The sequence below is a fragment of the Macrotis lagotis genome, chromosome 1, assembly GCF_037893015.1.
Source record: "Macrotis lagotis isolate mMagLag1 chromosome 1, bilby.v1.9.chrom.fasta, whole genome shotgun sequence".
In the NCBI taxonomy this organism is placed as follows: domain Eukaryota; kingdom Metazoa; phylum Chordata; class Mammalia; order Peramelemorphia; family Peramelidae; genus Macrotis; species Macrotis lagotis.
In genome coordinates this window covers 92,339,278-92,365,578 of record NC_133658.1, presented here as the reverse complement: position 1 = coordinate 92,365,578, position 26,301 = coordinate 92,339,278, and the positions used below count along the sequence as shown (strand labels likewise).

Sequence of the window (26,301 nt, the reverse complement as noted above, 5' to 3'; positions counted from 1 at the left end):
GCAGTTTCCTGACATCTGCCTCCCCTCCCCCACAATTCTTCTACCTCCCACAAAAGCCCAAAACTTACTTTCTCACTGGCACTAGGATGCATTATAATCCATTCTATTTGGCATTTATAGCCTTCTACAGTATGGCTCTAATCTAGACTTATTCATACTTCTTACTGTCGTTCACTAATTATGTTGCAGCCAAAGTGGAATAACAGTTGCTCCCCATACTCAGAATTCCATTTCCTACCTTTCTGTATTCAATGATTCTATCATTCTATACCTTCAATGTGCTCTCTTCTCCCTCCCAGAATTCTCAATCCAAGAGCTCCTTCTTCCTTTTATCCTTTTCAAAGCCTCCCAGTTATTCATATTTGTATGTTCTAAAGCTATTTCTACCCAGTAAAATCTAAGTTTCTGGAAGGCAAGAATAATTTCATTTATCTTTATTTCTTTAAAGTGACTTACACAGGATACTTCATAACTTGATGCCTCTATCTTCCTAGTCTTCTTACACTTCCCACCCTTCCCATATAACTCTGATTTAGTAACACTGGATCTTCTAATTCCATCAACAAGACATCCATCTTCTGATTCTGGGCCCTGTCATTGACTAATCCCATGAACATATTCTGGAATTTTCTCCCTCTTCACTTCCATTTCCTAGTTTTCCAGACTTCCTTCAAGTCACAGCTTAAATCCCACTTTCTGAGGGAAGCCCTTCCCAAATCTCTTTTGTTCTAATGCAATCCCTCTGTTTTTTATTTCTGGTATATTTTGTGCCTGGATAGCTAGGCAGCAAGGTGGATAAAAAGCCAGGCCTTGAGTCATGTAGACTCCTCTTCAGGAGTCTGGCCTCAGGGGCAGCTAGGTGGCCCAGTGGATAGAACACCGGCCCTGGAGTCAGGAGTACCTGAGTTCAAATCCGGCCTCAGACACATAATAATTACCTAGCTGTGTGGCTTTGGGCAAACCACTTAATCCCCACTGCCTTGCAAAAAAAAAAAAAACACCTAAAAAAAGAAAAAGAAAAAAAGAGTCTGGCCTCAGACATGTTCGAGCTGTGTGACTTTGGGGCAAGTCACTGATCTTGTTTGCCTCATTTTCAGTTTCCTCATTTATAAAATGATCTGGAGAAGAAAATGGTAAAACATTCCAGTATCTTTGCCCAAAGGGGTCACAAAGAATTGAATATGATTAATGACTAAACAATCACAATGATCCTGATACATAGTTCGTACATGGCTGTTTGCATGGTGTCAATGTACTTTGATCTCAAAGACTGTTTTTTACCCATGCTAAGCACAATGTAGGGTCCATGAATACATGTTTACTGATTGAAATAAAAGTACATTTCTTATAATCTATTTTTGATAAATTCTGGAGGAAAAAAGAATAGATTTAACAGCTCAAAATGGGATGAGGCATATTAGTTATTTGCCAGTAGCAAGCCTGGCTGACTGCCACCACTCCATGTGACTGGACACTGAATCTTTGTGGTCAGTATTCCATGGTCTATAAAGACCTTGAAAGATGTTAGGAGACAGCAGTGAAGTAGGTGGCAGGACCCAGAATTTCTTAGCAGCTGGTTCTGTAGGCCACCTTGTGGCCTGGCATAATGTATTTCCAAAATGGCAAAAGATGATTAAATCTGTTCTCTCTGCCTTCCCTCAACCCTAGCCACTAGACCCCAGATCAGGCACTCTCTTGGCTTGATACTCGGCCCTCATAACTCCAGAAGAGAAGTCCAATTCTCATTTTTCTTGGGCTCTCTTTTACCCAATTGTGGTGAACCCAGAGCAAATGTGGCTCCTGATAGCATCTGGATGACCTAAGATTCATCAAATATAATCATTCTGTTAAGACAGAGGAACATCAGCCAGCCGGGAAAGGATTACTAAATTTTCAGTGCGAATAAAATTTTTTTGACATTGCATAATAAAATAAGGACATACCTTCCAGGGTTGTTGTAAGGACCAAATGAGACAATAATTGTACAGTGCCTAGCACTGAGTGCGAACTTTGTGCCCCCCCACCCCGCTTCCCTGAGTCTCTTCCTTTTAACAGCCATCATCCTCTTTGGAATAACCACTGATAAACTTAAAGGTGCATCATTTGTGCAAAAGAGAGCTTTGTGCGTCCTAGACAACCCCCCCCCCCCCCAACATACAAATAGACATACCCACACATACCCTGCATATTCAGGTCCTCCAGAGCTTCCCATTAGCTATTATGTCAGGCCACTTAGACCCCAGGTGGCCCACATGACCTAGTTCCTACCCCCTAACAACTTCTGGGCCCTGCCACCTACTTCACTAGTCTCCTAACATCTTTCAATATTTTCCACCTATGCTGAAATCAAACTACGTCCAGATACACTGTGAGTTCTTTGATAGCAGGAGTTGTTTCAATTGTCTATATATAGTCCTTGTGTTTAGCAATAGTGGGTTCTAAATAAATGCTTATTCATTTTTTCAGGCTAATTTACAAAACATTAGGGACAATAGGTTAGACTCAAGAGTTGGTTATGAGACTGGACCAAAGGAGAGATAAAAGTAGCAATAAAGTTCCAAGTTTCAGGTAAAAGAATAAAAAGGCAGGAAAGCAGATTAATTTAAGAAAACTAAATATTAAAGGTTTCAGGGTGGACATGATTTCTTTGGTTTGTTTTTTTGGGAGGACCCTTAGAAAGTAAACTCCCTCTACTAATGCAGAACAGAATCAGAGACCTGCTTGGTGTAGTAAAAGATTAAAGGTCCAAGGTTATAGTCAGTGAGTAAAAGAGACTGACAGACCTCTTTGAAGCCAACTCTATGCCCTTTAGGACCTGATGCCTCTTAAGATATGGTATAACCTTAAAAAAAAAAAGATTTACTAATAGCACTTCTGTGTATCTATAATCTCACTTTTTTGTTTCTCCCCTATATAGATTGAAAATCACTTATACTTTCTTATAGGATACTCATTTAATACATTCTAGGTCTTTTTTAGATTTCATAAGTCCCAGTGCAAGTCCTCAGGCTGGTTCATCAGTTTTCTATTTTAACATGCCTTTCTACACAACTGGCTCTTACATATTTCCTTGCTGATATCTCTCCAGATTAGAAATGCACCACATTCCATCTAGGCCCATCACAGATCTCTCTTTTAATTCACCTGCAACCAATCCTTTAGAGATTGTGATTTATTTTAAGATTCACAACCGCTCAGTATCACTGGAAATCTAGGAGTTATTCTAAAGATGGATTTGTGTGAAAAGCAGCAGTTTAGGGTCACTCAAAATACTCTGAAATATTTCAAAACAATTCAGTGCACTCTTTCCATCCTAGGACTAGTTCATTGTCTGTATGCAGTGTTTCTTCCAAAAAAAGGGCAGTCAGCAGGGGTCACTTGGTAAGGGCATGGTGTGCTGTCAAGTTAAAGCCAAGCAAATGTCCTGATGAAAAAGGGAGCTCCCTGGAAGGTTGGGGAAGGCTTTGGCAGGACTTGAATGCCCCATCCTCTGCCCTCCAAGCAGAGAGGAGAGGGCACTTGAGAAGCTATTACATTTTAAAACCTCAGTCAATCTGCACAATGATGAAATGTGCTAAATCACCAGAGTAAGCAAGAGAACCAGGATTTAAATTCAAATCCAGATTCCCAATACAGCTCTCTCACTGAATGCTAACATATCACAGGGGACTCTACCCTTGTCAATACCCTGGGGAACTTTTCCATGTCTTCCAACAGCACTGCTACTTTCTTCACTTACATGACTAGCCTCCCCGCTGATACCACATATGCCTTTAAATCTCTTTCCAAAGGACATCTTTCTTTCTCCTCATCCTTAACTGGTGACTGGAAGCTGACTTTGCTCTTGTTTTCTACCACTGCCATCTCCTTCATTGAAGTCTTTACCCTGAAGGTGGTGCTTTTAACATCCTGAGAGAAACTAAAAATTTCAAAAATGGGTTGGCGACATTCCTAGGTGGGGGACAGTCATGTGCCAAAGGAACAGACAAAGGAAACAGGAGCACCATGAATAAAGAAGATGGCCAGACTGACTGGCCAAAGGAAGGAATAGAGTAATGCAATGCTCAAAAGACTGGAAAGACTGCTCTTGGCCACCAAATGTCTCCTTTTGAAAACTAGGTTAAGTAGGACTCAGAATTAAAACAAAGGAGGTCTCTAGATATATTACACAGTATCTGTGTCATGTTCAGCATTTCAATCAATTGTGCTGACTTTTCTCCTCTCTAAAAAATACTATTTGTAAAAATGACATGGCTTTCTGAAATATAGTGATGTATGAAACAGAAAATATCAAAAAAATTTTAATTTTAAAATTTAATTTAATTTTAAATTTAAAAAATTTTAATTTTAATTTAAAATTTAAATGCTAAACACATGAATTTGGATTTAAGCCACTGGAGTTTACTCAGCAGAGAAAACATTGGTCAGATCTGTGCTTAAAGAAAATCATTTTGACAGCTGAGAGATTCACTAAAGGACTAAGATTGGAAAAGAAATGGAACAACTGTGAGTAAAAGCAAAACCAAGGGCAAGTTCACATCCTAGAACAGCAGAGATAGAGGGAAGGAATATGGTCAAGGGTCTTAAGTAGACTGGGAGTTTGTTTCAGGTAACCTATATTTTGAAGTTCCCCTGGTATAAGGGCACTGGTAAAAAAAAATGACAAATATGAAGAATACAGAGAAGCAAAATTTATATGCACTCATTCAGAAATAGACATGCAAAAGTAGAGAATAAGACAAAATTCAAAGTTTGCCTTTTAGGTGAGGGAAAAACCAGTTTCCCTTTTTTTTGTGGTCAGGAGAGTGAGCAGTATCCCATTAGGCCTGCAAATAAATCTCCAGCCTGGGTTTCGGACAAGAAACAATATTCCAATAAACACAAGATTGCTCTCTCTCTCTCTCTCTCTCTCTCTCTCTCTCTCTCTCTCTCTCTCTCTCTCTCACACACGAACATACCCTTACACTCTCCAATCATTCAATCAAGCTTGGTCTCTAACCCAGAGGAAAGGGAGGGAAAACCTTCAGCAATAAGTTCTAATTTCCTTCCTTAACAGCCTAAAGCCCTTCCAGGACTCCACCAGAAAGGTCAAAAGAACCTGGGCAAAAGAAATTTAAGTAAATTCTTTCCTCAATCATTAACAATTCCTTCCCCTCCCTTCCCCCCAAAACATTTCCACTTCTTTTATTCTGAACATTCATTCACTTTTCCCCAAAGCCAGATGCTTTATTTCTATTTTCCTTAATTCAACTCCTTTCAAATGTCCTACTCTAAAACTATTCCCACCTCTTTCATTGTGATTTCTTTCTGGAATAACTGTTTCAAAGTCAACAAATTTACATCTTAAATTTACTCTCCCAAAGCAACTTCTGGCTCTAAATGGGACCTGACACATTCTCTGGCCACCCTTTCGAGCCATAGCTGCATTTTCATTCATTAGCTGAAATGGAGAAATTGGAATACTTTGATCCCCAACACAACTTTCAGGTTCTCCCTCTACTACCACCATTACTTAGTAACCTCTTCTTTGAAGTTTACTCAATCCCTATTCTATCATTCAACGAAAATTCTGGTAGCTGTAGTCTACCAACCTCCTGGTCACTTCCCTTCTTTCCTCAATAAGTTTAGTGTCTGGATCACAATCTTCATCCCTCACTAATTCCTAGACTCATAATATATAGCTTCCAACATTCAAACTAGTATTTCTTTAAGCACTCTAAATCTCACAATTCCTTAAATTTACTCATTTCACAAAACCTGATCCTTCACTCCACCTCAGCATATGCAGAGGTGGTCATACCCTCAAATTTGTCAACCATCACAAATGCTCCATCCACTTCCATGTTCTTGAACTCTGAGATTCTTTTATCTGATCACAATCTATGTCATTCCACCTCACCTTCTGCCTAGCAATATTTACAGACTCCTCTTCTTACCCTTTTGATCTCTTGGTGAATAAGGTCAAATCTACGATGTTGTCTTATCATGTCCTCTGCTACTTTATTGTACCATAACCTATCACTCACCAATCTTGCCCTGTTAAATCTCAGTCTAGGAGTCCTCCCACTATGTGTTGTCTTCAACCTTAAACATGTACTGTTGAATGAAGCTGGAGAAAAATCATGAAACCTTGATGCACAAAAGTCACTGCATTTTTATGTGTTATATTACCTGAACTGGACCTTCTTGCTACATGACAATTCTTTTAACCTCCCTAATTAACTCATTATCTCATATTCTCATTCTTTCTCTCTCACTCTCTTGCTTCAATCTGTATTCAGATACCACTGGCTATGTATCTAGGATGGATTACATTCTTTATCATAAGTCCATCAGAGAAACTGCTTCAGTATTTTTTAACCTGGCAGTTATCATTGCTAACTGTATTTCCTTTCATCCTATTCCCCCCACCTCCATTTATTCTACTCTTTTTTCAACCTGTCCCTCTTCAAATGTGTTGTATCTGACTACCCTCTCCCATGATCTTCTCTCTGTCCCCTTTCTTCCATCCTTTTTCTCTTTTTTCCCTCTAAGGTATGATAGATATCTACACTCAATTGAGTGTGTATGTTATTTCCTCTCTGAGTCACTTCAGATGAGAATGAAGGTTTACTCACTCCCCCTCACCGTCACCTTTTCACTCCATCACAAAAACTTTTTCTTGCCTCTTTTACATGAAATACCCACCTCTGCCTTCCCCTTTTCTTTCAAGGACATTCCTTTCTCAACCATTAAAACTCCATCTTTATAATATATTATACCTTCACATTCAGGTCCCTCCTATGCTCTTTCTAACTGTTCGAATAAATGAGAAGGCTCATGTGAGTTATCAATATCATCTTCCCATGCAGGAACACACGCAGCTCAACATCAATAAATTCTTCATAATTTGTCCCTCCCTTCCACCCTCTTTATGCTTCACCTGAGTCCTGTACTTGAAAATCAAACTTTCTGTTCAGCTCTAGTCATTTCAACAGGAAAGTTTTAAAGTCCCTTATTTCATTGAATGTTCATCTTTTCCCCTGAAAGAAGATGTTTAGTTTTTCTGGGTAGTTGATTCTCAGTTGTAATCCAATCTCCCTTGTCTTTTGGAATATCATATTCCAAGCCCTCTGAGCCTTTAATGTAGAAGTTGCTAAATCTTGTGTAATCCTGACTGTAGCTTCTCTTTCTGTCTGCCTGTAGTATTTTTCTCCTTGATTTGGGAGTTCTGGAATTTGGCTAGAATATTGCTGGGAGATTTTATGTTGAGATCTCTTTCAGGAGGTGATCTGTGGATTCCCTCAATTTCTATTTTGCCCTCTGCTTCTAGGATATCAACACAATTTTCCTGGAGAATTTTTTGAAAAATCAAGTCTAGGCTCTATTCCTGGTCATGACTTTCAGGTAACCTAATCATTTTAAAATTTTCCTTCTTGGATTTGTTTCCAGGTCAGGTGTTTTTCCAATGAGATATTTAACATTTTCTTTTGGTTTTGTTCTATTGTTTCATGATTTCTCACAGAGTCATCAACTTCCCTTAGCTCCATTCTACATTTGAAGGAATTATTTTCTTCAGGGAGCTCCTTATCCATCTGGCCAATTCTGTTTTTTTTAAGGCATTCTCCTCATTGCCCTTCTTTTTCCATTTGACCTAAAAACTTAAAAATTTTTAAGATGTTATTTTCTTCAGTTATAATTCCTTCACCAAGCTGTTGATTTGGTTTTCAGTATTTTCCAAAATTGCTCTCATTTCTCTTTCCAATTTTTCTTCTACCTACCTTACTTGCTTTTCAAAATCTGTTTTGATCTCTTCTATAGCCTGAGTCCAATTCGTACTTTTCTAGGCATTTGGATACAGAAGCTTTGATTTTGTTATCTTCTGAATGTGTACTTTGAGCCTCCAGGGAAACAAAGTAATTGTCTATGGTCAGATTTTTTTTCTTCTCGTTTGTTCATTTCCCCAGTCTATTCCTTGATTTTCTAACTCTGTTAAGGTGGGGCTCTGCTTCCAGGGTGGAGGACAAACTTTCCCAAGCTTTTACAGCTATTTTTGGAGCTATCTCCCCCCCCACCTCAATTCATTCAGTTTTTTTTTTTTTAAGCTTTTGCAAAGCAAATGGGGTTAAGTGGCTTGCCTAAGGCCACAGAGCTAGGTAATTATTAAGTGTCTGAGGCCAGATTTGAACTCAGGTACTCCTGACTCCAGGGCCAGTGCTCTATTCACTGCCACCTAGCTGGCCCCCTCATTCAAAGTCTTATGAGAGGATCTGTTTTCCTGACCTGTGGATGACCACAAGCACTGCCCTCTACCCTAAAGCTGTGAGGAAGGTCTGTCTTCACTATGACAGTAAGCTCCTTTGCCTGAGATTGGGGTCTGGACTGTGTCCTGGATATGAGTATAGGCAAAGCAACAGTCCTTCCCCAGGGATAGCGGAGAGACCTCAACAATATCCCCGGACTCCCTTACTGTCCAAGGGCTAGATGCTCTGGAGACTGCCGCTGGGTGGCTCTGAACGTCTGCTCCTGCTTCCTAGGCAGGCTTGTGCTGGACTGGGTTCTCTGCTCACTTGGGTGTGGTAGAGTTTTCCTGCTTAGCTTCCCAATTGTTCTTTGGGCTGAGAAGTCTGGAAACTGCCACCACTTCCACAAACCCAGGCAACCTGCAGGGTTACTAGATGTATGGAGTCAGTTTGCTCCTGCAGAACAGGGCTGTGCTGCAGGCCCTTTCTAACTCCAGGGTAACAGATCTTTCCCAAGGATCAACCAAGTGTCTTGGGCTGGAAAATTGTTTACCTCAATCTTTCTGTGAGTTCTGCTACTCTAGAATTTGGTTAGAGTCGTTATTTAGAGGTACTTGGCGTGGTCTGGGGGAGAGTTATCAGGATTTCCTGCTTTCTTGGCTCTACCTGTCTAGCAGCTATTTCAAACTTTTTCATCCCTCTCAAACTTCTCCTATCCCAACCTACTCTTCTCTCTCAGCTGGGAATTTTGCTTCATATTTAGCTGGGGGAAAAAATAGAGCCCTTCACCAAGAACTGCTTCTTTTCTCCTCCTTTTTAATCTCAAATCATCCAGATGCCTTCTCCCTTTCATTTCACATGAATATGGGTCGTTCTTGCCAAGACAAACTGCTCTAAATGCATAAATGATCCCATTCCATAGCACTAATCCAGCATTTTGTCCCATTGCCTACAAACATGTTCATGTTTCCCCCCATTTCCCAAATAAGTCTCACTTGATTCCTATTAACTATCATTCCCTATCTCTCTTGCCTTTTTTTTTACTTCACTCTTAAAAAGTCCATTTGCAATAGATACCTCCACATCCTTTTCTCTCATTCTTCTGAAATCTCTAAGGTTGGCTTTTGACTTCACAATTCAAACAAAACTTCTTTCTTTGAAGTTACTAAAAACTGACAGATTGGTAGCATATGGATAGAAGTGTGACCCCTGGAGTCAGGAAGACTTCTTCTTGAGTGCAAAACCAGACTAAAAAATGACCAAATAACAAAATCCTAGTCTAAATTCCAAGAAATTAGATTTTTCACTGTCTTGTGAACATGTTTTTTGTATTTACTCAAGGATTTTTATACCTGTAATGCCCTATTGTCTAGTACTATTTATGGAAAAAACATCCTTCAAGATCTAACTCAAAAGTCACTTCTACTATGAAATTCTCCCCGCCCCCCAGTCTTCTTTCTCTCAGGCAAAAATGTTCCTACACTTCTGAATACACAAAACTTTGTTTCTAACTCTTCTGTACTTATATTTCACATCTTAATTATGTATGAGTTCTATATCTTCTATAAATTGTAGATCAAGTCCATTATTTGTTTTAGCTTAGTCTATAAAAACTTTTGTTATTGTTGTTCAGGCCCCATTTGGGTGTGCAAGATACAGAAGTGGTCTGCTAGTTCCTTCACCAGTTTGTTTTTTTCTACAGATGAGGTCCTGAAAAAGTAAACAGTTAAATGTCTGAGGCTGAATTTGCTCTTGGGCCCAACCCAGCTGTGAGCACAGCAACTTACTAACAATGGCATTTGGATGTTGAATAAATGAGAAAAAAACTAATCCTGACAGTAGCTCTGTTGATTTTTCACTACAAGAAAAAATAAGATAATTAGTTTGAGGTTATTATATAGCAATGATGTCAAACTCAAATAAGGAAAGGATTCCTGTAGGCCACAGAAAACCACAAATTATTTTTCAAAATTTTCCCAATTACATTTTGTTCTGGTTCAGCCTGGTTCAGAGAAGTTTGGGTCCTACAGTCATGAATTTTGTCATAAACATTTAATCTTAGAATGGATCAAACTAAAACAAATATGAGTTATAGGTTCAATTTCATCTGAAATATTACTAAAGGTCCCACACTTTATATACATATATAATAAGAATATTTTACAATTCAGAATATAAGTGTAATTTCTAGAATGCTTCCTTTTATTACTGTTGCCAATGATAATCATTATGATGTACTATACCAATCTTCCCCATATGCTGTAATTCATAAGCTAGATACACTTTTATGAGCATGTGCATTATAATTTATGAATAAGAATCTGTCTTTAAAAAGGCAATTAATCATCCAATGAAAATGTCTTTAAGTCCTATTAATCCATCAGTTTCCCCAAATTAGCAAAAGAGAGATGAGTTAAACAACAGAGATCAAGTATTTGAACTTTCACTATGCACTAGGCACTTTAGACACCAAAACCAGAAAACACATTCCTCCTTTCATGAAGCTTACAATGTATCTGTGAAGAAAAATATGAAATAGTGAATTATATAATGTATTACCCTATTTAATGGTGAAATTGCATGACTCAGCGTAAAGAAGTATTGTGCAGGAGAATGGTTATAGACAGAAAAAACAGAGATGTTCAAAAGTCACAAAAAAAGGTTAAACTATATAACGGTTCCTGAACTTTTCTAACTATAACCCTTAAAAAGCCGTCCCCCCCAACATTGTTATCCTTCTCTAATCTACTTCCTCCTAAAAAAAACAACCCCAAAATAGCCAATTACAGTCACCTTTATAGGTGCTTTCAATCACTAAGCAGTGTAGTAGTTCAACCTACTTTTGACCACCAGAGTAGGTGTTAAAGGCCGGAAGGGGAAAAGGTCAGGCAATGATCTCATTCCATTCATGTAACCCACAGTTTACTGCCATTACCACCCCCAAACAGCTGTCTGGAATTCTCTAAACTCTTATATACAGAGTATCCTTGAAACTCTTGCATAATTAGTAGTTATCCATACTCAGTTTAATAAATACTATTACCTATAAAAACTTTGGAGGTAAGAAAAGAGGTTAAAAATATATTATGAATTAGTTTCCAAGATTTTATAGCTAAAAATTATCAATATACATAGGTGAGAACAATATAGGTATTACTTTTGTAGCATAAAAATAAAATAATTATAGCAAACATCATCTCAGACCATATGTATTAAGAGAAAAAAAATCTGCATTGTGGTGGAAAGAGGTTAAAAGAAGAGTTTCTTATTTTTTTCAGAAAAGGGGAAAAAGTGATCACTGAGAATACAAGTACAAAAAAAAAGAGAAAAGAAAGGAGCCAAGAACCCCCCCAAAAAGAATAGAAGTACAATTAAAAGTACCATATAACCCAATTCTCCAAAATAATATAATTGTAAACACAAAGGATAAAAGAAAAAAGAATTTGGAAGAGATAAGAAATATTGAATAATTTGTACACCATATTTGAAAACATATATATATTATATTATTAGAACATTATCTAATGTAACTAGGGTTACATTAGAACATTATCCTAGGGTTACTTCATTAATTAATATATATTAATATATTATATAATATATTAATTAATTAATATATATTGATTAATGAAGTAACCCTAGGATAATGTTCTAATATTGCAAATAAGCACATCTCTGCAATTTATATAGTACTGAGAAATTAAGCACTTGACCAAAATCACCCAATATGTGTCAAAGATAAGATGGAACCCAGGTCTTTCTGATTCAGGTCATATTCTCCAATTATTATGCCATGCTCATAAATAAATATATGCAATTTAAATTCAAGGTAATGGGGGTGGTGGGAGTGATAGTAAAGGAAAGGATTTATCTTGGAGATGACCCTGGAGTTGAACTTTGAAAGAAACTAGGGATTCTAGGAGATGGAAGTGAGGAAGGAATACATTCCTGGCAAGGGGAGGAAGGAAGGAAGCAATTATTTATGCACAGAGATAGGAAATGGAATGTGATATAAGAAATAGTAAGGTTTAGGGGCAGCTAGGTGGCGTAGTGGATAAAACACTGGCCCTGGAGTCAGGAGTACCTGGGTTCAAATCCGGTCTCAGACACTTAATTACCTAGCTGTGTGGCCTTGGGCAAACCACTTAACCCCGTTTGCCTTGGAAAAAAAAAGAAATAGTAAGGTTAGTGTAGATGGGCCAAAGAGTTTATGAAGCAGTGAAATATGTGTAAGGGCAGGAAAGGTAGACTGAAGTCAGGTTGTAAAAGATCTTAAATAACAAAGCTGTTTGTACTGAATCTAAAGCAACCAGGAACATCACTGGAATGTATTAATACTGGAAGTGAAATAGCTAAACCAATGCCTTAGAAATATCACTTGATAGCAGACACTAGGCTTATATTGCTAGCACACACATAGGCTTTGCCTGTAGAGGCCTCTTAATGCTTGTTGCTGTTTAGTTAAATTGACAATGAAGAAAACATAGCATTTATGCAACAGAACTGACCTATAAGGTTGAAATTGGACTTGGATTCCGATAGCTACTAGATAAATTTAATTGCCCAGAATTTCAGCTGCTGAGGACACTATAATTTCCTTACTAAGGAAGTGATTCAGAATTACAGAATAATTCCAATTTTATTCAATCTATTCAGCAATCTTAGATATGGACGGAAAAAATTCAGTAATTGGAATAAGATAATTTTGGGTTCTTAGGATAATAGCACTTTAAAGTGCCTTTACATAGATTTACAGGGCCTTTACATTGATTATTTCATATTCATAACAGTCCTTTGAGGGAAATGCAATATTATTATTATATTTATTTTGCAGATGAGGAAATTGAGATAAAAATTAAGTGACTTGATCAAATAGTGTCTCAGGATGTGAAAGAAATAAAGTCTTCCTAATTGCAAGACCAATACTCTCCCCAGTGAGCAGCCTAGCTACCTATAGGTATTGTGAAATGTGGTACAGAAACAGCTGTGTTTCAATAACTATTCTCTAGATGTCTGTGTGACAAGAGATTTGGGCAATTTTAGTCACAACATTAAATACATAATTGAAATTCTATACCAATCACATAAGGGCAAGTGAATGAAATAGAAATTGACCACAGATGAAAAGGAATCAAACAATAAAGATTTATTAAGTGTCTACTACATGCAAGGCATTATGGGAAGGCAAATTGTGCAAGAGAAGCAAATAAAAAGAATGAAAAATTCCTCTTCTCAAGAAGGAATTAAAGAATGTCATAGATTTCTGCTATTTGAATTTTGTATAGTCCAAATACAAAAGAAATCCTACCTATCAACAAGCATTTATTTAGCACTTATTAATAGTCTTTTTTCAATATTTCAATATTGGTGCTAGCCTTGTGCTGATTATTTACATTATTTTAGACACTGCTCAAAGAAAGACCAATTCAAAAAATCCTAAAGGTTTGGTATCTAGTTATGTGTAGAGTGAGGCTAATGAGCCCACACAGAGATTAATCACATAATATTGGCATTAAGCAATATGTACAAAACAAAAACATTTCACTCATACCTGTTAAAACAATATTCATGACTTGAATAACAGTGGCACCTAGAAAAAGGCGAATTTTACTTTTCCTAGTATATCATCTTGATCATTTTTTTAAAAATAAAATTATATCTGATTTCAGTATTACACAGCCTTATAAGGATATAAATAGGGCCATTTATTTACCAAAAAACACACTAATAAGAATCTTGAAGACCAAAGAAAATGAGTGCCAACTGCCAAGAAATGCCAAGAAGCACTTTGACCTTAGTTCTAGAGTTAGTACAATAAAAGCCTGAGAGGCCATTTAGTCAAACTCCCTCATTTTATTCAAAGAAATTAACACATATACTTTATTGTCGAAATCAGGATTTCCTTTAATAAAAGTAGGAGAAAAATATCCATTCACTAATCCAGAGAAATTAGTTATACCATTACCTTCAGGAACTTCTTAAGACAGAAATCAATTCTGTCTCTTTAGGATCAGAGAGATAACAGACTAAATAATCAGAAAGTATATGGTGAATTCTTTCTATTTTTACTTTGTTTTCTGGTTCTATAGACCTGGGAATATCCATTTATGAATCTTTACATAAGGTATTCAGATTTTTTTTTTGGTTACAATTTTCAGGTAGCTAAATGGCTCTGTGGTGGTGGTGGTGGTGGTAGTAGTAGTAGTAGTAGTAGTAGTAGTAAATAGTAGTAAGTCCAATTAAATCAAATGGAATAAAATTAAACCTGACTTTAGGCACCTGTGTACATGGTATATTGCACCAATGTGGGATAAAAAAGTCATTGTTAACCATACCCCATCAGAAGAGTTTCTAAATCTGAAAAGGCAGGATGAACACAGAATAAATAATTAGAAAAAGAATAAAGATAATTTATATGAAATGCTACATGGTATTTTCATTACTACAGGACTTCAAACAAGAGAGAGCAATACTTACTGAAGCAACCAGCTCAAGTTTCAGGAAAGCAGGGTAAGCTATGCCTTGAAGAGTATGTAAGATTAAGAAAGGTAGAAAGCTCTTCCTGAGAAAAGGGAATAGCCCACTATTTAAAAGGAAATATAGGGGCAACTAGGTGGTACAATGGATAAAGCACCAGCCCTGGAGTCAGGAGGACCTGAGTTCAAATCCAACTTCAGACATTTGATATTTAGTAGCTGTGTGACCTTGGGCAAGTTCACAAACTCCACTGCCTCACAACCCTCCCCCCCCCCCCCAAAAAAAAGGAATCATAAAGAGAATTCTCTTGTGGGGCAGGTTAAGCTTCCTTTTCTTTCCAGACATAATCTATAAATTGATAAATATTATAAAATACACTCAACTAGCTTACATAATTAAATTTTCCAAAGCTAATGGCCATAATATTTATATGCCTTCTCCTCTTCAATTAAACTATAAGCCACAGGAGGTCAAGGACTACATCCTCTATCTTTGGACTCACAGTGCTTAACATGACTCTCTGCACATAATAGGTACTCAAACATTTCAAAAAGTATCTAGTATATTTAGTATGTCAAGATACAAGAGGAACAAATGTATAAAAAAAAAAACAAACTATATCCCTCCTTCCCCAATTAACAACCCAGCAAGAGAGTGGAGAAGTTACAATATGTCAGAAGGGATAAGTGCCAGAAAAAGAGTGGTCCGAATATGTTGAGTCAGAGAGATTTTGGAATATTCTTATTTGAAGAATGGATAGTATTTCAAGAAGTAGATATGGGGGTTTGAAGACAGGAACAGAAGTATTTTAGGTAAATGAAAAGTATGTTTATTATGGAGGGCAACTAGGTGGTGAAGTGGAAGGAGTCTTGGGTCTAGAATCAGAAAGACTCATCTTCCTGAATTCAAATCTGGTCTCAGATTTGAGGAATCAAACAATAAAGTGTCTGGTCTCAGACACTCACTAGCTCATGAGATCCTGATTAAGTCACTTAACACTGCCTCAATTTCTTCATCTGTAAAATGGGTTGGAGACAGAAATGGCAAACCACTCCAATATATTTGCCAAGAAAACCTCAAGTGGGGTGTCATGAAGAGTTAAGACATGACTGAAATTAAAGAACAACAAACAAAACATGTCTATTATGATCACTACCGAAGCTAACACAATGAAGATGATTTCACCAGGGAGTTCATGTGGTGCAATTAAAAGGAAGATGAATTTTGAATCACAGGAACCAATTTTTCATTCAGATTCTGCCACTTATTTGGCCAAGATTTAAGCTCTGTGGACTGAGCTTCCCCATCTTAAAACTGAGATATTGGGGTGCAATGGATAGAGCACCGGACCTGAAGTCAGGAGTACCTGAGTTCAAATCTGGCCTCAGACACTTAATAATTACCTAGCTGTGTGGCCTTGGGCAAGCCACTTAACCCCATTGCCTTGTACAAAGAAATAAAAAAAAAACAAACCTGAGAGATAGGTTTAATGATCTTAAAGGTTCCCGAGATTTGATCCTCAACAATGCTTTAAGGTAAATACTATGAACATTATTTCCCACATTTTACTGGGTAATGATCCCCCCCAAATAGAAGAATTAAGTGGATGGCAAACCAAGGTTAGTTGAATAAGGATCCCAAAGGAGAAAATAGGATGAGGGTGGGAAAAGACTGAAAAAGGGTCATGGCAGAGAGGGTCTTAAATTTAAGGCATCATAAAGAGAAATTCAAAGGAAAAAAAAGTTGTCAGAAAAAGGAAAATTAGGGTTTAATTATATTATGTCTGGGATGTCAAGAGATTTCTGAACTGAAATTTTAATAGAAAATATAGATTCTTTATATAGACTAGGTGCTATATAATAAAGGTTGGGACTGATAACAGTTAACCACATGAGTAGATACTGATGACTTTTTGTTTCATAAGTGTGATTTACCCAAGTCTAGTTTGTTTAAAAAAGTTTTATAGGTAAAGTGAAAACCAAATAATCTCTATTTTAGCTCCACACATTTCTATGGTTAACAGTGGTATTAAAAAATACAAGATCTTTAAAATTTAAATCAGTTTTATTACTCCCCCCCCCTTAATAGACTTATGCCTGGATACACAATCTACTTCTTTGGGTTGTGGAGTGTTGGAGCTGTGATTTGGCTGATAAGAGGAAACGTTAAAAAGCTCCCTCTTTCAATGCAAACTGACACCCACTCTGCAATTTTAAACTATCAGGGAATTGGAGAGAAAGGGTAAATTATTCAGAGCAGCCTCTTTACGGAGATTTACAGTTGTCTGTCTTATGTGACATATTTGAAGTTAGGTCACGATAATATGCATCTTCATACTTTTCCATTCTGATAACTTCATCTTTGCTTGACAATTAGCATAAAGGATTAAACTAGATAAATTTCTGAAGGGCAGGTACTATATCCATGCTTCTTTTGTCTTCCCAAAGAGGCAAATTATAGAATTGAACAAAGGTATTCTGCATATTTCGTTGATTTGTTATTGTGATAATTTATGAAAAGATCTTTTTAAATAATATATTAATAGATAAAACTATTCATAGGTAAAACTATTTATTAGGTTACTCTAAGGAATAAAATCCTTCTAAATAACTCTATTACAGAATCCCTGAATTCTAAAGGTCCACAGATATCATCTTGTCCAGTCCATACCTGATATAATTATCCATTATCATATATTCAACAAGCGGTCATACAAGCCCAATACTTCTTCCACATGAAAGCCTTCCCAAATATTTATGTTAGCCCAAGATTTCTTGAGACTAAACATTTCCAGTTCCTTCAAATGATCCTTGTCTTAAATATTCCTGGTTAAAGGATAAAATTTGATAGATTGTATAGAAGTATTAACAATAAACATAGGGCAGCTAAGTGGCACAGTGGATAGAGTACCAGCCCTGGAGTCAGGAGGACCTGAGTTCAAATGTGACTTCAGACATTTAATAATGACCTAGCTGTGTGAACTTGGGCAAGTCACTTAACCCCATTGCCTTGCAAAAAAAAAACCTAAAAAAATTTAAAAAGCCCAATAAACATATAACCTCCAGTTTAACAATTTCCTTACAAAAAGGTAGCATATTGAACACAACAGTTGAGAAACATTTTGATCAGAGCAGATTCCCTATCCTGGGTACAAAGCTTTTCTTAATGCAGTCTAAGATTTCAATTAACTTTGTGATGTTATTACTCTTTTGAATAAACTCTGCCAAATTTATAGTCACTCAAATACTCAAATTAACACATTAAGCTATTACTACTTGTCAGGGATTGTGCTAAGTGTTAGTGATATAAAGAAAGACCTCATTACACTCCCCTGCCTTCAAGATAACTTGGTGGTTACTTCCAATCTGGCCTCACAGATTTACAAGCTGTGTGACCTGTACAAGTCACTTAACCTGAGTGCCTCAGTTTTCTTAATGTAAAACATGGACGAGAATAGTATCTATTTCACAAAGTTGTGAGGACAAAATAATAGTTGTAAAAGTGATTTGAACAGTGCTTGATCCCTAGAAGGCCCTAAATAAATGCATATTTTCTTATTTTCCCTTAATAGGGAAGACTAGATGACACAGTGGATAGAATGCTGGGAAAAGCAACCTTTTTGAATTCAAACCTGACCTCAAACACTTCCTAGCTCTCTGACCCTGGTCGGGTCACTTCACTCTGTTTGCCCCAGCTTCCTTATCTTTAAAATAAACTGGAGAAGGAAATGATAACCTCTCAAGGATCTTTAAAACCCCAAATGGGAGTCCAAAGAGTCAGAGGAGGCTGAAATAACTCAACAACACCACAACTCAGTAGATTCATAGAAGCTACAGACCTTAGAGGGAGATGACTGGAGAGATGGGGAAGGTCTCCTGTCAAAGGTGGTGTTTGAGTTAAGTATTTAAAGAATCCATACATGTCCACAACTATCAAATTGGCCAATATAACCAGAAAGGACAATGTTCAATGTTGGAAGGGATGTGGGAAATTTGGGACACTATTATACTGTTGGTGGAGCTGTGAACTCATCCAACCTTTCTGGAGAGCAATTTGGAGTTTTGTGCCCAAAGGGCAATAAAAATGTGCATACCCTTTGATCCAGCAACATTACTTGTATAAAAATATTCATAGCTGCCCTGTTTGTGGTAGCAAATATTTGGAAATTGAGTGAATGTCCATCAATTGGGGAATGGCTGAACAAACTGTGGTATATATATGTTATGAAACACTATTGTTCAATTAGGAATCAAGAAGGACAGGATTTCAGAGAAGCCTGGAAACTTGCATGAACTTATGCTAAGTGAGATGAACAGAACCAGAAGAACACTGTACACTGTAATAGCAACATGGGGGTGATGATCAACCTTAACGGACTTACTGTTCCATCAATACAGTACCCAGAGAAAGAAAGTCTATTTTGCTATCTCTAATATTGTATTTTCTCCTCAAGGATATGATTTTTCTCTAACACATTTAATTTCAATCAATGTATTAGCATGGAAACAATGTAAAGATTATCAGACTGCCTTCCGTAGGAGGGTGGGGGGAAGGAAGGGAGGGTGGGGGAAAAATTGTAAAATTCAAAACCTTAAAAAATGATAGGTAGAAACTACTATTGTATATAATTGGAAAACAAATATTAATTAAAAAACCATAACATGTCAAATGGCAGAGAAAAGTATATTTTAGGTTTGGAGAAACAGTCTAGGCAAATGGTTACAGAGAGAATGTATGACATTAAGCCACACTCCCTTATTCTGTATTTCTGAAAATGGCTTTTCCATAATGTAATATTTAATTAAAATTTTATCATTTTAAACTTGACCCACCATTTCAGTTTGAGATTTTTTTTAAGTCTCCCTGTTTTATGGCATCTGCAAATTTGATAAGAATGTCCAGTCTTCTCCAAATTACTAATAAAAATGTTGAGTATCACATGACCAAGTAAACATCCCTGGTGCATTCTGCTAAAAAAGACAATTCCATTGAAGTTGATAATGATCAATGACTGTACTCAGAGTCAAACTATTAAACCAGATTTGAATCAGCATAATATCACAAATACCTAACTCACATATCTCTATCTGTCTGAAAAGAGTGGTGACAGATTTGGTCACATGCTCTAACTAAAAATCTAGGCAAAAAAAATATCTAAAATTATTCCTAATCTACCAGCAAAGAAGAAGAAAGGAAGGAAGAAGCGAGGAAAGAAAAGGGGGGGGGGCAAGAGAAGGGAAAGAAAGTCATTTAAAAAAAGGTTGTTTCATGAATTAATTCCATAGTTCCAACAGTCTCTTTAGACAGTTTTTCCCTATAGTCATTATTTTTATTTAAACCTTCAGAATTTCCTAGAGATTTTTTGTTGTTTTCCATCTTCCTACACTGTCTTCTATAGAATTTTAATCCATTGTATTTATCCACTCTCTGAAACTTCAAATATATAAAAGTGTAGGGGAGCATATCAGACTATCCAAAGCCTTTCTTATTTCTCTTATCACAAATTCTAGAATAGAGCAGTCACTTCCTAACCAAAGTTTCCATCATTTCCTCCTTATACTGAGATTACAAGAAGGACATTTTTATGTAAAACATTCAGGCATTTCTATAAATATGGAATTTTACATGTGTATTTTTAGATAGATTAGAGCTTAAGAGTAGTAGAGAATTTATTTCTTGAGGTTTTTCAAGGTTTATGGGAAAATGCTTTAAAGGAAAATTTGAGTTTTCTAATACTGTTTGATGCTAACTACTATAAAGACTGTAAATTTCACAAGTTCAATTACATTTCTATTTATTCAATTATAATAGTCATGTCAATAACCATTTTTAAGTTACTGACCTCATTTCATTTAACATGAATGAACTTCAAAATAAATTCATGAAATGAGTTTAATATAGTGATTTTAAAAAACTTGGAAAAAGGTTAAAAAAATTTTGAATCTTAATTTTTAATCATTCAAAAACTTTTAACCTCACAAAAACTAATGTATATATTTTAAAGTGCAAACACTGAATAAGAATAATTTTGGGGCATATTCCAAAGACTGATCTTAAAAAACTTTTATTATGATTGAGATTCTCTTAATGTATACAACTCCTAGACTTTTAGGTGTAATAACAGAACTGAAAGGTTTTTTTTTAATCTTTTTTAATATAATAATCATAAGGTTGGTAAAAATTAAAAGACAGCAAGGGGAGGTACTGGGGAAGGGTTAAATGTCAACAGTATCTAAGTCTCTTTAATAAAAAAAAAGCATTTCCAAAGGTTGGCTCATCTTTAAAAAAAACACATCACTATCAATCAATGAATTCAACAACATCTCAACTAAAGCAAAGCCCAGCACACAAGCAGCTGTCAACTAGATTGCCTAAAGATCTTTAGTTTGGGGAAAATAAAAGGCATTATATGTGCTTTTGTGAAGCAGAAGTAATGCCAAAGAACAGCTAGGTGGTGCAGTGGTTAGGGCAGGGACCTTGCAGTCAGGAGAGTGGGAGTTCAAACTCGGTAAATAGAAACTTGACACTAGCTGTGTGACCTTGGACAAGTCACTTAACCCTAACTGCCTTGCATCCAGAACCATCTCCGGTCATTCTGATTTGTATCTGGTCACTGGACCCAGATGGCTCTGGAGGAGAAAGTGAAGACTGTGATTTAATAGAGCACTACCCTCACTCAAATCCAATTATGTGCTTGTCATGGCATCACCTCCTCTGATGTCACGGACTTCTTTGAGAATGAAGAACAAACACCACATCGATATTACTACTGAAAATATTAATCATCTTACATTCTTCTATTTTTTTTTTCAGAAAACACCACAAATTTTCAGCTTAAGTTAAAAATCATACATAACATATACTAATAGAGGTGTGTCCCCACTTGAGAAAAATTCAATTGAAAAAGTTCTGAACTTCCAAAAAAAATTAAAAGGCAATTTGCTTTACAAGCAGATTCCTCAAGTCACAAACTCATTTACCACAAGATTCTGTTAAAAATCACATTTTAAATTGTTATTTGGTTCAAAGCAAATAAAAAAAAGTATCTGTGAAAGTTTAAGCGCTTGTCCACATCTCTAGCTATTTAGACCAAAGTAAGAGCATTAGGGCTTAGACACGTACTAATTGTGACCCTGGGCAAGTCACTTAACCCCTGTTTGTCTCGTCCCATCTGTAAAATGAGCTGGAGAAGGAAGTGGCACAACACTCCAGGACCTTTGCCAGGAAAACCCTAAACAGGGTCTTGAAGAGTCAGACGGGATTGAAACAGAAAAACAAAAATTCCAGTCCCTAAATTAATGGGTTATATGCAGGAATGACAATAATCAATTTGCCAGTACATAAGCAAGGCTCATCAGTAAAATATGCTATATACCATCATCATCATCCACTTTGCCCAACTTCACAGCCCCCCTTAAGGTTTCAATTAGGATAGGTTTACTCTTATAAGAGAGAGACAGAGAGAACAAACACACAGCTCCTGCTGGGAAGTATCTTCCTTAGGAGCAGCTGCGGAAACACTGCCAGGAACCATTTCCTTCCCTCTCTACTATCATTAACCCCTCTTCAAGAAGCAAGCATCAGTCTCTTTCCTCTGTTCATTCCCATACCACCTAAAGAATGGCATTAAAACATGAGAAAAATCCAAGTGCAACAAATGGCTTTAATACACTTTAAAAAGCTGAATCTTCTGACAAATTCCAGCAAAATTATGAGTGCCAGCATAATTTAAAATCTCTTTTACGACTTCAAAATCTCTCTCAAGTGTTGAGGATCACACTACCTTTGTTTAAACTCTAAGCAACTACAAACTCCAGCTTTAGCCTGATACAGCAGAAAGAGTGTAGCTTGAGCCAGAAGACCTAGGTTCAAATTCTGGCCCTAGCACATGCCACCCATTGTGACTCTGGTCACTTCATTTGGCTTCCCTAAGCTTCAGTTTCATCATCTGCAGAAAGAGACCTCTATGCTGTGACTTCAGAGACAGAGGAGCTCAATATCTCAAAAAAATCTGTCTCCAAGGTGATCCATGCTACTACATGATCACACGCAGGACTTTCACAGGATCTCCACTATTCCCTCAGAAACTGCTCTCCAGAGAATAACTGAATGACCACAGCTCCTGCAACATCTCAAAGGGGTCAAGTGTCCTGGCCCACCTACCTGCTTCAAATCTCACTATTGTTTTAAACAAGGAGGACAGACCCATCATCCAAAATAAGAATCGTATAAGATCTTTGTATGATTGATGCCATTCTAGAATAATCCCAATATGGATGAAAGTGGGTTAGACAATGTGCCCTGGTGGGGTCTAAAAGCTGTATTCTCTAAGATTCTCTTCAGTACCACTCCAATCTATTCCACCTAAACGACTATAAATATATTTTGATATTCCCTGATAAACAATATTTTAAAAAAACCCAGTTGATGTTTTGGCTAAAACATACTAGTCTAAAGTATGCGGATAGACGAGTGTGTGGCTTCTGACTGTTTCACTAGTCAACCAACTAGGGTTTTACAAATCAAAAACAGGGGAAGGAGAAACAAAAGTCTCCAGAGGAGAGGCCTCCCCAGCAAGACCCCAGCCTTGGTCCCCAAACCTCAGGATGCAGCAGTGGCAGCAGCTGTAGCCACATAACTACAGCAGCATCAGCTGGAGCCACATAACAAACTGCAGCCACAGAAGTGCAGCATCAGCTGGAGCCACATAACTGCAGCCACAGAAGTGCAGCATCAGCTGGAGCCACATAAGTGCAGCAGCACCAGCTGGACCCATGTAACTGCAGCCACAGAAGTGCAGCACCAGCTGGACCCATGTAACTGCAGCCACAGAAGTGCAGCATCAGCTGGGGTCACAGAAGTGCAGCCACAGAAGTGCAGCATCAGCTGGGGCCACAGAAGTGCAACCACAGAAGTGCGGCACCAGCTGGGGCCACAGAAGTGCAACCACATAAGCTGGAGCCACAGAAGTGCAGCACCAACTGGAGCCACAGAAGTGCACCCACAGAAGTGTACCCACAGAAGTGCAGCACCAGCTGGAGCCACATAAGTGCACCCACAGAAGTGCACCCACAGAAGTGCAGCACCAGCTGGAGCCACATAAGCTGGAGCCACAGAAGTGCAGCCACAGAAGTGCAGCACCAGCTGCGGCCACAGAAGTGCAGCCACAGAAGTGTGGCATCAGATGGGGCACATAAGGGCAGCCACAGAAGTACAGCCACATAAGCGCACCCACAGAAGTGCAGCACCAGCTGGAGCCACATAAGTGCAGCCACAGAAGTGCAGCACCAGCTGGAGCCACATAAGCTGGAGCCACAGAAGTGCAGCCACATAAGTGCAGCCACAGAAGTGCAGCACCAGCTGGAGCCACATAAGCTACAGAAGTGCAGCCACATAAGCTGGGTCCACAGAAGTGCAGCCACAGAAGTGCAGCCCCAGCTGGAGCCACATAAGTGCAGCACCAGCTGGAGCCACATAAGTGCAGCACCAGCTGGAGCCACATAAGCTGAAGCCACAGAAGTGCACACACAGAAGTGCAGCCACATAAGCTGGGGCCACAGAAGTGCGGCGGGCAGCCCGCGGCGGCGCTGGGGCTGGGGGTGGGCAGGGACACTGGGGTGGGCAGAACCCCCGGCCCCCTCCTCCATTCATTTGAGGGGGGGGCTCCCCGCGGCCGGGCCCCCCGCACCTGGCGCCTGCCCCGCGCGCCTCCCCCAGGGGGTGGGGACTGCGGCGGGAGGGCCCCGGCCTGCGGAAGCCCACGGTGTCTGCGCCCGAGGGGGGCGGGGAGGGGGCGCGCGGCAGCCGGAACTCCCCTCCCCCCGGGGCGCCCCGCGGGAGCCGGGGCCCGGGGCCCGGGGCCGCACTCACCGAGGCTGCCGGCGAAGCCGTCCATCTTGCGGCCAAGGCTCGGGGATCGGCGCCCCGCGGGGCGGGCACTTCATTCGGCGGCGCCCGGCCGCTCGCGCCAGGGCCGCCGGGCCGGGCCGGGGCGGGTCCGCCTAGGCTCGCGTCGCTCGGCTCCGCCGCTCGGGGCGGCCGCTCGGTCCGGCGTGGCCCGCAGCCCCGCTCGCGGCCGGCCCGGCGAGGATGGGCAGCCCCACTGGCCCGCGCTCCTCCCGGCCTCCCTTTCAGGCAGAGGCGCGCGCCCCGCCCCCCGCGCCTCACGTGCCGCCGCCGCCGCCGTCCCTCCCCTCCCCCATGCCGCTGCCCCCACAGCGACGTCCAGCTTCCGACTCCGCCCCCGGGCTGCGACGGACCGGCGGAGGAGGGCCGGGATAGGCCAAAGCGCGGCCCCCTCACGGGCCCTCCGACCAACCGCCGCGCGAGTTAGTGCGCTTGCGCTCTGTGACCTTGTGCGCCCCGAGCCGGCGGGAATGGAGCCGGCTCTGCCCCCCGACGCCGGCCGCGTCCGGCGCGCCGCCCGCCTGGGCCGAGGCCTGTGCGGCCCCCGGCGCGAAACCGTGTTTCTGGGACATGAAGGCCGAGGAGGTGGCGTGGGCTTGCGGGAAGCCTCCCCGCAGCCGCTCCCGCCATGGACACACCCACCCCGGGGGGCCCCCCCGGGCCCGGACCGGACGACCCCCCCCCCAATCCCGGACCTTCCCCCATCTCAGACGAAGCGCTGCCCCTTGGGAATGAGGCGTAGAGAGACACAGCTTAGTAAGTGGCAGAAGTCGGACCTGAATTCGGGGCCTGACTGAGGACAAGCAGGAGCCATCGGCGGCTACAGCGAGGGCGAAGCTGCAGGAACACTCGGCCCGGATGGGGGGCAGGCCAGAAAGAAGCAAGGCTGTGAGAGTGGGGCCCCCGGCCCCCTCATCTGTTTATACCTGGCCCGACCAAACAGATAGATATATAACTTAAAGCACCGGGGACTGTTAGAACACTTCTGGGAGGAGATGCTATTATTACCTAAAGCAATTCCCTTCTCTCCTGGCATCATCTTTCTTTACTGTAAAAAAAAATGAAGGGGTCGTCTAAATGACGCTCGAGGTCTGGACTCTGCTGCGAGTCCCTTAATTTTTTCTCAGCCTTGGTTTCCTCATAAGGTCACAGGGATGGTTGTAAAGGCTTTCTTGGGTTTTTCAATTTTATTTTGAGCTTTACACCAAAAGTATTCTACAAAAGGGGTTATATGTGAAACTGAATCTCTTGAAAATCATTTTCTAAATTCAACATGTTAAACGTTCAACAGTCCTGCTTGTTTTTGCTTCTCAGAACCACTAAAATGTTTTTAATGGAATGATTTTTTCTTTCTTTTGAATGACCTCCTTTCTAAATACCCTTCCCCTCTCTCAATTTAAAACAGAAAAGCAGCCCAAGTCTTGAATAAGCATAATCAAAAATAGTTTACAGTATCCAGAAATGTTTTATCTCATTCTACATCATAAATCCCTCAGCTCTCTATCAGGAAGGTATATAGCATACCTCATCTTAGATCCTCTGGAATGGGATTGGTCATTTCTTTAATCAGAATTCTTCAGTCTTCCTGTTATTTTTTATTTAGTGTTGTGGTTGTATAAATTGTTCTGGTTCTGTTCAATTCAGTCTACATCATTTCATACTTCCCAGGACTGCATGAAATTGTCCCTTTGATCAT

The 26,301-nt window shown here is 39.5% G+C and overlaps 1 protein-coding gene across 3 annotated transcripts in view; it reads right to left on the bottom strand.

The window, feature by feature from the left end:
- The window catches only part of LOC141500963 (echinoderm microtubule-associated protein-like 4), a 169,533-nt gene extending 144,863 nt beyond the window's left edge, over nucleotides 1-24,670 (bottom strand). For all 3 annotated transcript variants that reach the window (XM_074204587.1, XM_074204595.1, XM_074204577.1), the window contains exon 1: nucleotides 24,570-24,670. In XM_074204587.1, coding sequence (XP_074060688.1) covers nucleotides 24,570-24,594 — 25 coding nt within the window. In that variant the 5' untranslated portion in view covers nucleotides 24,595-24,670. The remainder of the gene's footprint in view (nucleotides 1-24,569) is intronic.
- Between the last annotated feature and the right edge of the window lie 1,631 nt (nucleotides 24,671-26,301).